General features: G+C 43.1%; 1 protein-coding gene across 3 annotated transcripts in view; it reads right to left on the reverse strand.

Moving 5' to 3' along the window:
- Positions 1–521: 521 nt before the first annotated feature.
- The window catches only part of MTMR2 (myotubularin related protein 2), a 58605-nt gene continuing 45139 nt past the window's right edge, over positions 522–13987 (reverse strand). For all 3 annotated transcript variants that reach the window (XM_056561519.1, XM_056561520.1, XM_056561518.1), the window contains exons 7-15: positions 13410–13493; positions 12238–12387; positions 10341–10529; positions 8685–8870; positions 6901–7107; positions 5513–5605; positions 3307–3420; positions 1405–1581; positions 522–847 (exon numbers count right to left, since the gene is read on the reverse strand). In XM_056561519.1, the coding sequence (XP_056417494.1) occupies positions 698–847; positions 1405–1581; positions 3307–3420; positions 5513–5605; positions 6901–7107; positions 8685–8870; positions 10341–10529; positions 12238–12387; positions 13410–13493 (1350 nt within the window). In that variant the 3' untranslated portion in view covers positions 522–697. The remainder of the gene's footprint in view (positions 848–1404; positions 1582–3306; positions 3421–5512; positions 5606–6900; positions 7108–8684; positions 8871–10340; positions 10530–12237; positions 12388–13409; positions 13494–13987) is intronic.

Genomic DNA, 13987 nt, shown 5'->3' on the forward strand with positions numbered 1-13987 from the left:
CGAACTTACAATAAATTCGATTCGTCACGAACTTCTCGGCTCGGCAGTTGATGACTTTTCCTGCATAAATTAGTTCAGCTTTTTGGTGCTCCAGTGGGCTGGAAAAGGTGGATACAGTCCTAGGAGACTCTTTCCTAGGACTGTATCCACCTTTTCCAGCCCACCGGAGCACCTGAAGGCTGAACTAATTTACGCAGGAAAAGTCATCAACTGCTGAGCCGAGAAGTTCGTGACGAATCAAATTTACTGTAAGTTCGCTCATCTCTAATCACGGGGGCCGGAGCATTGTGACGTCACGGCTCCGCTCAGCTGTTCGGATAAGATGTCTAAGCGCCGGAGTACCCCTTTAAAGGGATTTCTATAGATTAAACTGAGCTGTAATACCAGACACAACCTATAGACCAGTGTTTCCCAACCAGGGTGCCTCCAGCTGTTGCGAAACTACAACTCCCAGCATGCCCGGACAGCCAGAGGCTGTCCGGGCATGCTGGGAGTTGTAGTTTTGCAACAGCTGGAGGCACCCTGGTTGGGAAACACTGCTATAGACATTAGTAGTGCTGTGTAACAATGCCTGTGTTAATCTGCTATAAATAGAACAAAAACCAATGTACCCCAGCCTCTTATCAAAACCTTCAATTTATGCTCCCAACCTTGTGTAAGACTTGAGATATTCCTCCCAGTGACTACCATATTGGTATTAAACAACTGTCTGGGTGACGGACGCCACTGAGCCTCCCCTCTCCGAGGACAGCGAGCGGTTGCTCATCTCTTGCTGAAGCTCTTCTAGTTTCTTCTGCAGCTCTGCACGTTTGGCAAGTAAATCCTTGCAGCGGCTATTGATGGTTTCCTGGAGGAAACGGAACAAATCAATGAATACAATACAATACATGTGTGTAATACCCCCATCCGCTGCGTAGTGAGTAGTGAGGTGCATTATTTTTTAATGGCTACCCATCTAAATCCCGACCTTAGCCAACAGGATAAATGTATACAGTTAGGGTACGTTCACACGAGCGTATCCACAGCGTAAATTACGCTGCAGATCCACCGCTGAAGGACCTCTGTATGCTGCCTTTACATGTGCCTGCTCGGAGTGGCAATACGCCGCTACGAGCAGACACACTGAGATGTGCGAGTCCCAGTATACTCGCACATCGTGGCAGCTCTCAGCCTAGCTCAAAGAGCAGGGGGAGCGTCCGCAATGTGTGCGAGTACACCGCGCATGCGCAATGACTCGCACATTGCTTCAGTGTGTCTGCTCATAGCAGGGTATTGCTGCTCTGAGCAGGCACATGTAAAGGCACCATACAGCGGTCCTTCAGCGGAACATCCGCAGCGTAATATACACCGTGGATCCGCTCGTGTGAACGTATAAAGGATGTGATGGAGAAGAAGAATAAATACCTGCGATTTAGATCTTGGATTCCACCTTATGTAATATCCAGTCCACAACTGCAGATGTCTAGTGCTGGTGACGGGATACAGGACGTGGTCGGAGTAATCCACATAGAAAGGATTGGTGAAGTCTTCTAGTTGGCTGTTTATATAGGACCACAGGGATACAGACTCTTGTGGAACAGTCTAGATAAAGAAGCATGAAGTGGAACAAATGATGAACAGAACTGCTGAAAATGCAAAACCAGCGCTTGTTTACTGAGCTGATTACTCTGCTTGGCATTGGACGAGTAGGACTGGTGGGGTCCCAGTGGTTGGACCCCCATCAATCAGGTAGTTATCCCATATCCTGTGTATATGAGGGGTTAAAGGGGTACTCCGCTTGCATTGAGGTGGCATGACATCACGAGGGGAGTGGCCATGACGTCACGACCCCGCTGCCTGCTCCAGCGGGGGTTGTGACATCATGGCCACGCCCCTCGTGATGTCACGCCACGCTACCTCAATGTAAGTCCATAGGCACCCAGCTTTCTAAATGAACGTCGGGTGCTGCGCAGAGGTAGTGGGAGTCCAAAGTGTGGGACCCCTGCGATCAGACATCTCATCCCCTATCCTTTGGAAAGGGGATAAGATGTCAAGGGGCGGAGTACCCCTTAAAATGTTGAAATCTGAGTTATTGTCCGTCCCGCCTCTTGCACCAGAGAAATGTTCCCTAACCAGGGTACCTCCAGCTGTCCGGGCCGGGCATGCTGGGAGTTGTAGTTTTGCAATAGCTGGAGGCGCTCTGGTTAGGAAACACTGAACCAGAGTGAAATTGGTAATATACAGCTGAGACATGCTCTGGATGGAGCGGGCACAACTCCTACATTTAGGGCATTTGGCACTAACTACGAAAAATATTTGGAAAGTCTTCAGACCCAACCACATTTTTTTGCATTTTGTTATGTTGCTGAATACAAATATCACTGCAATATGTTAGTTTTACCTTTCCAATAAATTAGTCAAGGTTTATAACATTTTGTTCTTTTGCTGCAATACTAGACATATGCCATGGACAAGTGTGAAAAAAGCTATGGGGGAGATTAAAACCTGTGCAGAGGAAGAGTGGTGCAGTTGCCCATAGCAACCAATCAGATCTCTTCTTTCATTTTTAAAGAGGCCTGTGAAAAATATAAGAAGCGATCTGATCGGTTGCTATGGGCAACTCAGCAACGTTTCCTCTGCATATGTTTTGATAAATCTCCCCCTATGTTTTTCTAACTCCGTAATACTCCTTAAATGGGCACTGTCAGATTCAAAAACTTTTTATATGTTGTACATATTGGCAAAACAATAATCTTTCTAATATACTTCATAAGATATTTGTATTTCCTTTTTATAGAAATCATGGCTTATAAAAAAAACGACCACTAGGGGTCCCTATACCATCCAGAACATAATGCTGCCCGGCTGCAGCCTCATGTTTGTCCCAGCTGAAGCACAGACGGGACAAAGTCTAGGAAGGGAGGGCAGGACTAGTACTCCTCTGTGCTCACTCCTGTCCTATCAGACTGCAGCATGAAAACAGAGAGGAGGGGTTACAGAGCAGCCTGCAGTGATTGGATGAAGTGACACAGCACAGCAGACTCAGGGAGGAAGTGAATGCATGGTGAGCAAGGGCGATTTACTCCCGTTTCTGAGCAGTGGATGTCAGAATGAGTGAGCAGCAGAACAGTGGTCCAAAAACAGAAGCTAGACACATAAAAAAAGACATGTAAAGCATCTGCATGACCTAGTGAGTAACATATAGAAGCATTATTTTCTTTCTGTGATATGACAGGTACACTTTAAGAATGCTGGTTCCACCACCGGACTGGTTATAGCGGTTCTGCCCAAGTAATGGATCTACACCAACCACAGATACGATCTCACCTCTTCTACTCTCTGTTGTTCGCTGTCACAGAGAAATGTTCCAAACAGACAACTGTAAAGATGATCCAGAATAGTCAGGAGGAAATGCTCATTAAACTCGAAGGCGTGAGGGAACTGAGAACAGGAAGGAAAGATGCATCATATCAGGAGAGAGACGACAAAATGTAACCATCACTGCATGGTATTACACCGTATTGAATTTAAAGGAGAACTCCGGGATGTAACAACTTATCCCCTATACTAAGCATAGAGGATAAGTGTCAGATCGCAGGGGGTCCGACAAATGGTATTACACTGTAATGAATTTAAAGAAAAACTCCAGGATTTAAAGGGGTACTCCTGTGGAAACCTTTTTTATTTTTTATTTTATTTAAATCAACTGGTGCCAGAAAGTTAAACAGATTTGTAAATGACTTCTATTAATCCTTCCAGTACTTATTAGCGACTGTTTACTACAGAGGAAATGCTTTTCTTTTTGGATTTCTTTTCTGTCACGTGAACAGTTCTCTCTGCTGACCTCTGCTGTCCATTTTAGGAACTGTCCAAAGCAGCATATGTTTGCTATGGGGATTTTCTCCTGTTCCTAAAATGGACAGCAGAGGTCAGCAGAGAGCACTGTGGTCGTGATAGAAGAGAAATACAAAAAGAAAAAGCATTTCCTCTGTAGTATACAGCCGCTAATAAGTACTGGAAGGATTAAGATTTTTTTTTTATAGAAGTCATTTACAAATCTGTTTAACTTTCTGGCACCAGTTGAGTTAAAAAAAAAAAAAAAGTTTTCCACCGGAGTACCCCTTTAACAACTTATCTTCTTTACTAAGGATAGGGGATAAGTGTCAGATAGCAGGGGGTCCGACCTCTGGTATTACACTGTATTGAATTTAAAGGAGAATCCCGGGATGTAACAACTTATCCCCTATACTAAGAATAGGGGATAAGTGTCAGATCGCGGGGGGCTGGGGGAGACTGCTATCGCGGTCGGACCCCCCGCGATCTAACACCTATCCCCTATCCTTAGTATAGGAGATAAGTTGTTACATCCCGGAGTTCTCCTTTAAATTCAATACAGTGTAATACCAGAGGTCGGACCCCCTGCTATCTGACACTTATCCCCTATCCTTAGTATAGGGGATAAGTTGTTCCATCCCGGCATTCTCCTTTAAATTCATTACAGTGTAATACCAGCAGTCGGACCCCCGCTATCTAACACTTATCCCCTATCCTTAGGATAGGGGATAAGTTGTTTCATCCCTGAGTTCTCATTTAAAGGGGTACTCCAGTGAAAACCTTTTTTCTTTTAAATCAACTGGTGGCAGAAAGTTAAACATATTTGTAAGTTACTTCTATTAAAAAATCTTAATCCTTCCAGTACTTATTAGCTGCTGAATGCTACAGAGGAAATTCCTTTCTTTTTGGAACACTGATGACATCACAAGCACAGTGCTCTCTGCTGACATCTCTGTCCATTTTAGGAACCATGCATAGCAGATGTATGCTAAGGGCAGCATGGTGGCTCAGTGGTTAGCACTGCTGCCTTGCAGTGCTGGGGACTTGGGTTCAAATCCCACTAAGGACAACAATAAAGAAAGCGTTATTATTATTATTATTATAACGTCAGCAGAGAGAACTGTGCTCGTGATGTCATCAGAGAGCATTCCAAAAAGAAAAGAATTTCCTCTGTAGTATTCAGCAGCTAATAAGTACAGGAAGGATTTTTGCCAATCAATGTGTTTTCTATATGTCAAGCTTAGGGGTATGACCATTTGGGATGGAAATGCAGCAAAAATTGTCTGAATTTGTGGTTGGAATTATCTGCGGTGTCTACCCGAGTAAAACCACATCGGCAAATACACACCAATCAGTGGCATTTAGTGCGGATTTACCATTTAAGGTATTAAAGATCAAAATAAATGGGCTGCAAAACTGCAGGTGTGGATTTTCCGCAGCTAATTCTGCAACAATATCTTTCGTTGCAGGAGTTACTGAAGATTTCGACTTCCTTTTTGAGGTCAATGGTAAAAATCCACAACATTTGTGAAGGGAATTGGCAACATCAATTACCATTCATGCCGTTCTCTTCACCATGTGGATGATGAATGATAACTGTAATATGCTGCAGATTTTTCTGCCATAAATCTGCAGTAGAAAATCCGCAGCCTATCCCCCCTGTGTGAACATTATCTAAGACGCGGACGTCATATATTACCTGTCTTGTCATTTGCCAAACACAGTCAATAAACTGCAGGAACACTGGGGATCTGTCTGCATCTGGGTGAGTCCTGCTACCATGTCCGATCCTCTAAAATGAGACAAACGGATGTAAAAAGCAAATCAGAACATTGTAAGACTTCCCTAACATACTGCAGATATCTAAACATGAGTGCACTTTATTTGTATTATGGATAGTTATTACCAAATATCATAATCATGCATGCTATATTCACAATTATTGCTTCTGTATTTTAAAGGGGTACTCGGTGGAAAACTTTTTTTTTTTTTTTTTTTTTTAAATCAACTGGTGCCAGAAAGTTAAACAGATTTGTAAATTACTTCTATTAAAAAATCTTAATCCTTCCAGTACTTATTAGCTGCTGAATACTACAGAGGAAATTCTTTTCTTTTTGGAACACAGAGCTCTCTGCTGAATCACGAGCACAGTGCTCTCTGCTGACATCTCTGTCCATTTTAGGAACTGACCAGAGCAGCATATATTTGCTATGGGGATTTTCTCCTACTCTGGACAGTTGTTAAAATGGACAGAGATGTCAGCAGAGAGCACTGTGGTCATGATTCACCAGAGAGCTCTGTGTTCCAAAAAGAAAAGAATTTCCTCTGTAGTATTCAGCAGCTAATAAGTACTGGAAGGATTAATATTTTTTAATAGAAGTAATTTACAAATCTGTTTAACTTTCTGGCACCAGTTGATTTAAAATAAAATTAAAAAAATAAAGAGTTTTTCATTGGAGTACCCCTTTAATGAATTTTCAATAAAATTGTTATTTTATATGAGAGGGTATATATACTCTGTTTGTTTGTTACTGGTATACAAGATATCTAAACATACAATATTTAATACACAGTATACAGCAATGAGGATTTAGAAAATAGGGTGGAGGATAAGCAAAATGTTCCTCTCCGACAATTATAATAATAACAATAAATGTAATAAGATAATAATGATGGAGGAGAAGCAAAATTTTCCTATCTGACAATTATAATAATAATAAAATAATAATAATGATGGAGGATAAGCAAAATGTTCCTCTCCGACAATTATAATAATAATAAATGTAATAAAATAATAATAATAATGATGGAGGATAAGCAAAATTTTCCTATCTGACAATTATAATAATAATAAAATAATAATAATAATAATAAAATAATAATGATGGAGGATAAGCAAAATGTTACTATCCGACAATTATAATAATAATAATAATAAAATAATAATAATGATGGAGGATAAGCAAAATGTTCCTCTCTGACAATTATAATAATAATAAAATAATAATAATAATAATAATGATGGAGGATAAACAAAATGTTTATAATAATGATGATTTTTATTATTATTTCATATTTATTACTCACAAGGAAGAATTTATGCCCGAAGCTCAGCCATTCCTTCTCCACCAGCACTTCAAACCCTCGTATGGTCCGATAATAGCCATCGAGCATGAGCATAGCCAATGAGGTGAGCTGTGGAGTGCGGTCCCATCCATCGCTGCAGTGAACGACTACTGATGTCTTCCCCGATTCCAGTTTGTCAGCAATTCTCAGAGCACTAGAAAGAATGCACTAGAAGACAGTCCAAAATGCTTTAGACATGAGAGTAAGAAAAACATCCTGTCTGTCCCTGCCACTAGGGGGCTCACTGCATGGGGATTCATACAGATTTCCTTTAAAGGGGTACTCTGCTGCTCAGCGTTTGGAACAAACTGTTCTGAACGCTGGAGCTGGTGCCAGAGCTTGTGATGTCATAGCCCCGCCCCCTCGTGAAGTCAAACCCCGCCCCCTAAATGCAAGTCTACAGGAGGGGGCGTGACAGCCATCACGCCCCCTCCCATAGACTTGCATTGAGGTGGCAGAGCGTGAAGTCATGAGGGGGTGGGGCTATGACAACACGAGCTCCCGGCTCCAGCGTTCGGAACAGTTTGTTCCAAACACTTAGCAGCAGAGTACCCCTTTAAGGAAATCTGTCACCCTGATCTCCCACATTGGGTTATAGCATGGGTGACAAGTAGTACAAAGAGGGATCACTTACTAAGTTCAGTAAAGTTGTTCCTCTGATACGGCCTTCAGAAGTTCCGTTGCTCATTTCACTTAATTTTTCGCAGGAGGCGGGGCCCCACCGGCTGGCCGTCCCAGGCGCTGTCAGTCTTCTTCTACTGCCGGCCCTTCAATATGAATAATCCTCTTTTGCGACTCCACGTCCCAGTGAGGTGGAGTTGCGGGTCACGTGAGCGCTCCGTACTGTTGCTGGAGCACATGTGCGCTGCTAAGTTAGCAGAGTGCTGTCTGCAAGCACAGCTCTCACGTCATTATTTATGGGAGAGCTGTATAGTTCGTCTGCGCAGCTACAGAACGGAGCGCTCACATGACCGGCGAATCCACGTCACTGGGACGTGGAATCACAGAAGATGACTATTCAAATTAAGGAGCCAGCAGAAGAAGAAGACAGACAGTGCCAGGGACGGCCAGCCAGCGGGGCCCCGCCTCCTGTGCACAATTAAGTGAATTGAGCAATGGAACTTCTGAAGACCGTATCAGAGGAACAACGTTACCGAATTAGGTAAGTGACTCCTCTTTGGACTTCGGGTCACCCACGCTATAACCCAATGTATTGGGTTTAGTGTGGGTGATCAGGATGATGGTTTTCGTTTAAACAAAAAAACAAATCAAAAAGCAGAAAGATGTATTGAATTGATTGCAATGTTTTCTGAATAACTAATAGGGTTGAGGGGAGGAACTGAGAGTTTGGTTGGGTACAGGACACCCAACCCTTAGTTTGTCTATTGCCAAACATCTTGACTATTGTCTAATGCCAAACATATAAACAGCAAAGTTGGCAGAGCCCATGAATTTTGGTGGAAGGGACAACTATCATGGAATGTGCTAACTCGTGTTTGAATTTCTTCCCTGATTAATTTGTTTAAAAGGAAGATAAGAGGTGTATTTTCCTCTCCACATTGAGAACATATGCACAATTGGCTGAGCTGAGTGTGCATATACATAGGAGGAGAAGAATAGCCGTCAGCCGAAGGAGCCTTATGTCTGACAACTTTTGAAGGTGTGTGGCCAACTCTAAGGTGTTTTCAAGTGAAAACTTATTGAAGACCTCAGAAAAGGCCATTTCTATCTATAATAACACCAACCTTAATGTGTTCTAGCCAGTGAGTGGACTCCAGGTTTGACAGCCAGTGTGACTCCTGAATGATGGGATATGAGATCTCCTTCAGCTTTCTTAGAGACTCCCTCATGACGTGAATATTGTGGATTTCTAAGAAGACCAACTCTGCATTCTGATAGGCGTCCTCGCTCTCAAATCCTCCGCCTTTTGACTGCAAACAAACAGATTTTTTTGTACATTCTAAGCTCAAAATGACGAATAAAAAATTAATTCAAAAGCTTGTTCGTGTTACAAAGCATCTTCATTATTAAATGTAAGATGACAATTTCTGTAATTTTCTAATATACTTTAATGTTTAATTTTTTACCATTGCAAAGACCTGCTTGCTGTCAGCTAATGGAAGGATTTAGTTGGCGTCCAGAGAAAAGTATCTACAACAGCAGATATGTCAGAAGAGACGGTGGGTCATCTTATATCATAAAAAACATAGTTACTTCATCAATGCCCAGTGCAACAGTTCAGCTCTCAGAACCTTTATCAAGCAATGTAAGATCGCACTGGTAATGATTTAATTACACAATACAACTTTTTGAGTGGATTCCATTGGTGCTGCGGATCCTTTCCGTTTATATAAGGCTGCATTCACACCACGTTTTGTACATACGGGTGACGGATCCGGCTGGGGGAGGGGAAAAGCAGGCGCTCCCGTACCCCAGCCGGATCAGCACGTGACTCCATTTACTTTAATGAGCCAACCGATGTCAAACAGTGACTCCGGTCGGCTCAGTTTTGACCCGTATGCGATTGCCTACAGTTTTAGGTCCGGTCCAAAACTTGATACGGGTCAAAACTGATCCGAACGGAGTCACCGTTTGACATCGGTCGGCTCATTAAAGTAAATGCAGTCACAGGCTGATCCGGCTGGGGTACGGGAGCGCCTGGTTTTCCCCTCCCCCAGCCGGATCCGGCACCCGTATGTAAAAATCGTGGTGTGAATGCAGCCTAACACTGGATCGAGATTTTGATTCCTGCTGGCACCCGCCTATGCCTGGTGAAGTGTTTTTAAGAAATGCTGAATATCTTCACAAATAAATGTTTACCTACCTGAGCTGCTTTGGAATTATAGTATTTTCCCTACTTCTACAGAAAATACAGTTAAAAGTGGATGTTTCCCTATTACCCGAGAGCAGCCGAGTTACATGAATGTCGACAGATTAATTGTAATGCACATACAGAAATCCAAGTAAGGACTAGAAAAAATTTTCATCAGAATTTAATAAATACCTATGTAGTGTTTTATCACCATCCAACATTAGAAAAACAGAGCTTATTTCTTCAAAAAACTGCAGCACATTTATCTTCAGGTCATGTGTGGTTTTGCAGCTCAGTTCTATTGAAGTGAATGGAGCAAAGTTGTATTAACACACAACCCATGGACAGATGTGGTGCGGCTTTTGGAAGAGTTTAGCTCTATTTTTCTTTTACTGGATAACCCCTTAAACAAATGCTTTTCCCAAGTGACCATGGTCTTCAATGACCCAAACTAATACCATAACAAGAATCTACGATGCTGTGAGTTCAAATCATTACACCCCTGTATAGGAGTCAAAGCCATCAGGAATGAAGGTTAGAAATCCCTGATGAACTGAACATCTTTAAACCATGTTCAAACAAGACCTACCTTACTTGCTATAGCATTAGCACTAGGCCTTGCATCGAAAATAAATATCTTGTGGGATTGTGCGTTGGCATCCATGATGGACTGTAGATACTTCTCATCCTCCTTACACCTTTTCCCATTGACTCCCGGCATGGGCTGGCTGCACCGTACAATAGTGGCCTGAGTCTCCGGATGAATCCAAGATAAAACCTAATTGTAAAGGAAACTTTATTAACAAAGCTCTGCGACAAGGGTCACCTGATACAGTAATATGTCAAGTGGCTTTAAAGGGGTATTCCAGCAAAAACATTTTATCCCTTATCCAAAGGATAGGGGATAAGATGTCTGATCGCGGGGGGGCCCGCTGCTGAGACCCCCCGCGTTTCCGGGACTGGGGACCTGCTGTCACACCCCCCCCCCCTATTCATGTCTATGGGAGGAGGCGTGACGACCGTCACGCCCCCTCCCATAGACATGAATGGAGGGGGTGTGGCGTGACAGCAGGTCCCCTGTCCCGGAAACGCAGAGGTTTTTGAAACTGGAGATTCAGCACCAGCATAGAATGTGGGTGCTGCGGGGAGATCGCGGTGGGTCTCAGCAGCGGGCCCCCTACTATCAGACATCTTAACCCCTATCCTTTGGATAGGGGATAAGATGTTTTTGCTGGAATACCCCTTTAAATACATTTTTTAACACATTGATTTTTGGTTATATACACTCTCCATGCGACCAATGGTAAGAAAACTAAAGGATTAGAGATGAGTGGATTTACAGTATGGAAAATGATTCCAAATCTCATTGATTTGCTACTATCTCATTTTGTCTAGAAAAAGTAGCTTTTCATGTGCTCTAATTCCTGGAGGGGACACTGGTGGTCTACTTGGACTGTAATTAGTGGACTTCTTATATGAACTGGATACAGTCCTTGGAGCCCTACAAGTGCCATACTAGACCTCTCCAGGAAAAGGAGCACTTCCAACGCCAAACTACCGTATTTTTCATCCTATAGGATGCACCGGCGTATAAGACGCACCCTATTTATAGGTGCAAAATCTAAAAAAATAAAGATTTTGAACCCAATAGTGGTCTTCAACCTGCGGACCTCCAGATGTTGCAAAACTACAACTCCCAGCATGCCCGGACAGCCGTTGGCTGTCTGGGCATGCTGGGAGTTGTAGTTTTGCAACATCTGGAGGTCCGCAGACTGAAGACCACTGCATAGGAGGTAATACTCACATGTCCCCGCCGCTCCGGACCCGTCACCGCAGCCCTGGATGTCGCTCCATCGCTGTCGCCGTGTCCCCGTCGCTCCGGAACGTCTTTGCTGCCGGCCGGGTATCCTCGCTCTCCGTCGCCGCCATCACGTCGTTACGCACGCCGACGCACGTACGTGACGACGTGATGACGAGGAAGTAGAGAGCGCCGGCCATACAGGGGATCCCTGAACGGAGAAGACACCGAGGAGGCAGGTAAGGTCCCTCCCGGCGTCCTGTAAGCACTAACCCGGCTATTCAGTCGGGCTGTTCAGGACCGCCACAGTGAAATCGCGGCGGTCCCGAACAGCCCGAATGAAAAGCCGGGTTAGTGTCACTTTCCCTTCAGACGCGGGGGTCAGCTTTGATCACCGCGTCTGAAGGGTTAATACAGGGCATCACCGCGATCTGTGAGGTCCTGTATTAGCCGCGGGTCCCGGCCATTGATGGCTGCAGGGACCGCCGCTATAGGTGTGTATTTGCCGTATAAGACGCACCGACTTTTTCCCCCCAAAAAGAAAAAGTGCGTCTTATACGGCGAAAATTACGGTACTTTTTCTAGATAAAACAAATCCCTAGTCAATGCTGATTTGTATAGAAGGAATAACAAAACCAAATAGTGGCAGATCCTTTCAAATAAAGAGATTCTGTACTTATCCACACACAGGGATTCGATCTTTGGCTCTAAACGCAGCCACCCTTCGTAGCTCATCATCTGACATATTCACTGGAACCACTAGAGTTGCCGGATAGCTATCACATAGCTCGTACCGATCGTTTAGTCGTGAAATTCTCCAACTTTCATTGGGCACACCCTGCAACAAAAGGAAAAAATATTATAATAATTGTACTCATGAAATACAAAATAAAAATTAATTATATTAAATTGACACTGTCAGAATCAATAACTCTTTATATTTTGTACATTTTGGCAAAACATTAACTTTCCTAATATACTTAATAAAAATGTTATCTCCTTATTGAAATTATGGCTTATAAAAAAAAGACCACTAGGGGTCCCCATATCATCCAGTACATAATCCTGTCTGGCTGCAGCATCATCTTTGTCCCAGCTAAAGCACAGGCTGGGACAAAGTCCAGGAAGTGAGGGCGGGACTAGCACCCCTCTGTGCTCACTCCTGTCCTGTCTATCAGACTCCTGTCTATAAGGGGGTTACAGAGCAGCCTGTAGTGATTGGATGAAGGGACACCGCACAGCACAGCAGACACAGGGAGGAAGTGAATACATGGTGAGTGAGGGCAGGCTCAATGTTTGCCTCGGACACGCCCCGTCCTGAGCAGTGGATGTCAGAATGAGTGAGCAGCAGAACCGATGGATTAGTGAGCCAAATACAGAAGCTAAGCACATAAAAAAAATACATGTAAAGCATCTGCATGACCTAGTCAGTAGCATATATAAGCATTATATTTTTTTCTGTGATAGAACAGGTAGGCTTTAAAGGGGTACTCCGGTGGAAAACATTTTTTGTACATTTTTATGTATCAGGAACTGTCCAGAGCAGGAGAAAATCCCCATTGCAAACCTATGCTACACTGGACAGTTCCTGACACGGACAGAGGTGTCAGTAGAGAGCACTGTGGACAAGACAAAAAAGAAATTCCTCTGTATCATACAGCTGCTAAAAAGTACTGGAAGGGTAAAGATTTTTTAATAGAAGTCATTTACAAATCTGTTTCACTTTCTGGCGCCAGTTGATTTAAAAAAAAATGTTTTCCACCAGAGTACCCCTATAAGTTAGAAAATGTTACTAGTTATTTCATGTCTGAGATCTACAGAATATATGTAGATTAAAGCAATGATAACTGCACTACATACCTGTCTTTTGTATTCTGCAATGGGGTCATAAACTTTCCAGCCATTTTCAGAGAATGTTTCTTTATATTCGAAGGCAAAGAGTGGCTGCAAAAAATACAGGTATAGATTAAAGTCTAAGGTATGTCTTGAAAAGGAACGTATCATCAGTAAATTACATATTAATAAAACAAGGTTTTTATTACATTCTTTTTTCATTGATATAGACATAAAAAGTCTTAGGCTATGTTCACACAATGGAAATTCTACAATTCCGTTCTGCAAAGCTTCCTGTAGAATCTTTGCAGAATTTCTGGAGAATTTCTCTGTGTTCAAAACACAAATTTCTGCAGAAATTTAAAGCCCCATTGAGTTCAATGGGATTCTGCACCGGAATTCCACAAAATTAAAGACTGTTTTTTTTATTTTCACGCAGTTTCCGCAGCAGAAATTCTGTCATGTCAATGGGACAACAGAATCCCCACTTAACACAGGGCAGGGAAGGGAAGGGGGGGGGGGGGGTAGGGTTTAGTGGAGTGGGGTCAGACCCCCCTGCAGTGTCACTCTTATCCCCTCATCCTGTGAACAGGAGGGAAATTAAT

This window comes from Hyla sarda, chromosome 2 (assembly GCF_029499605.1).
Source record: "Hyla sarda isolate aHylSar1 chromosome 2, aHylSar1.hap1, whole genome shotgun sequence".
NCBI lineage: Eukaryota > Metazoa > Chordata > Amphibia > Anura > Hylidae > Hyla > Hyla sarda.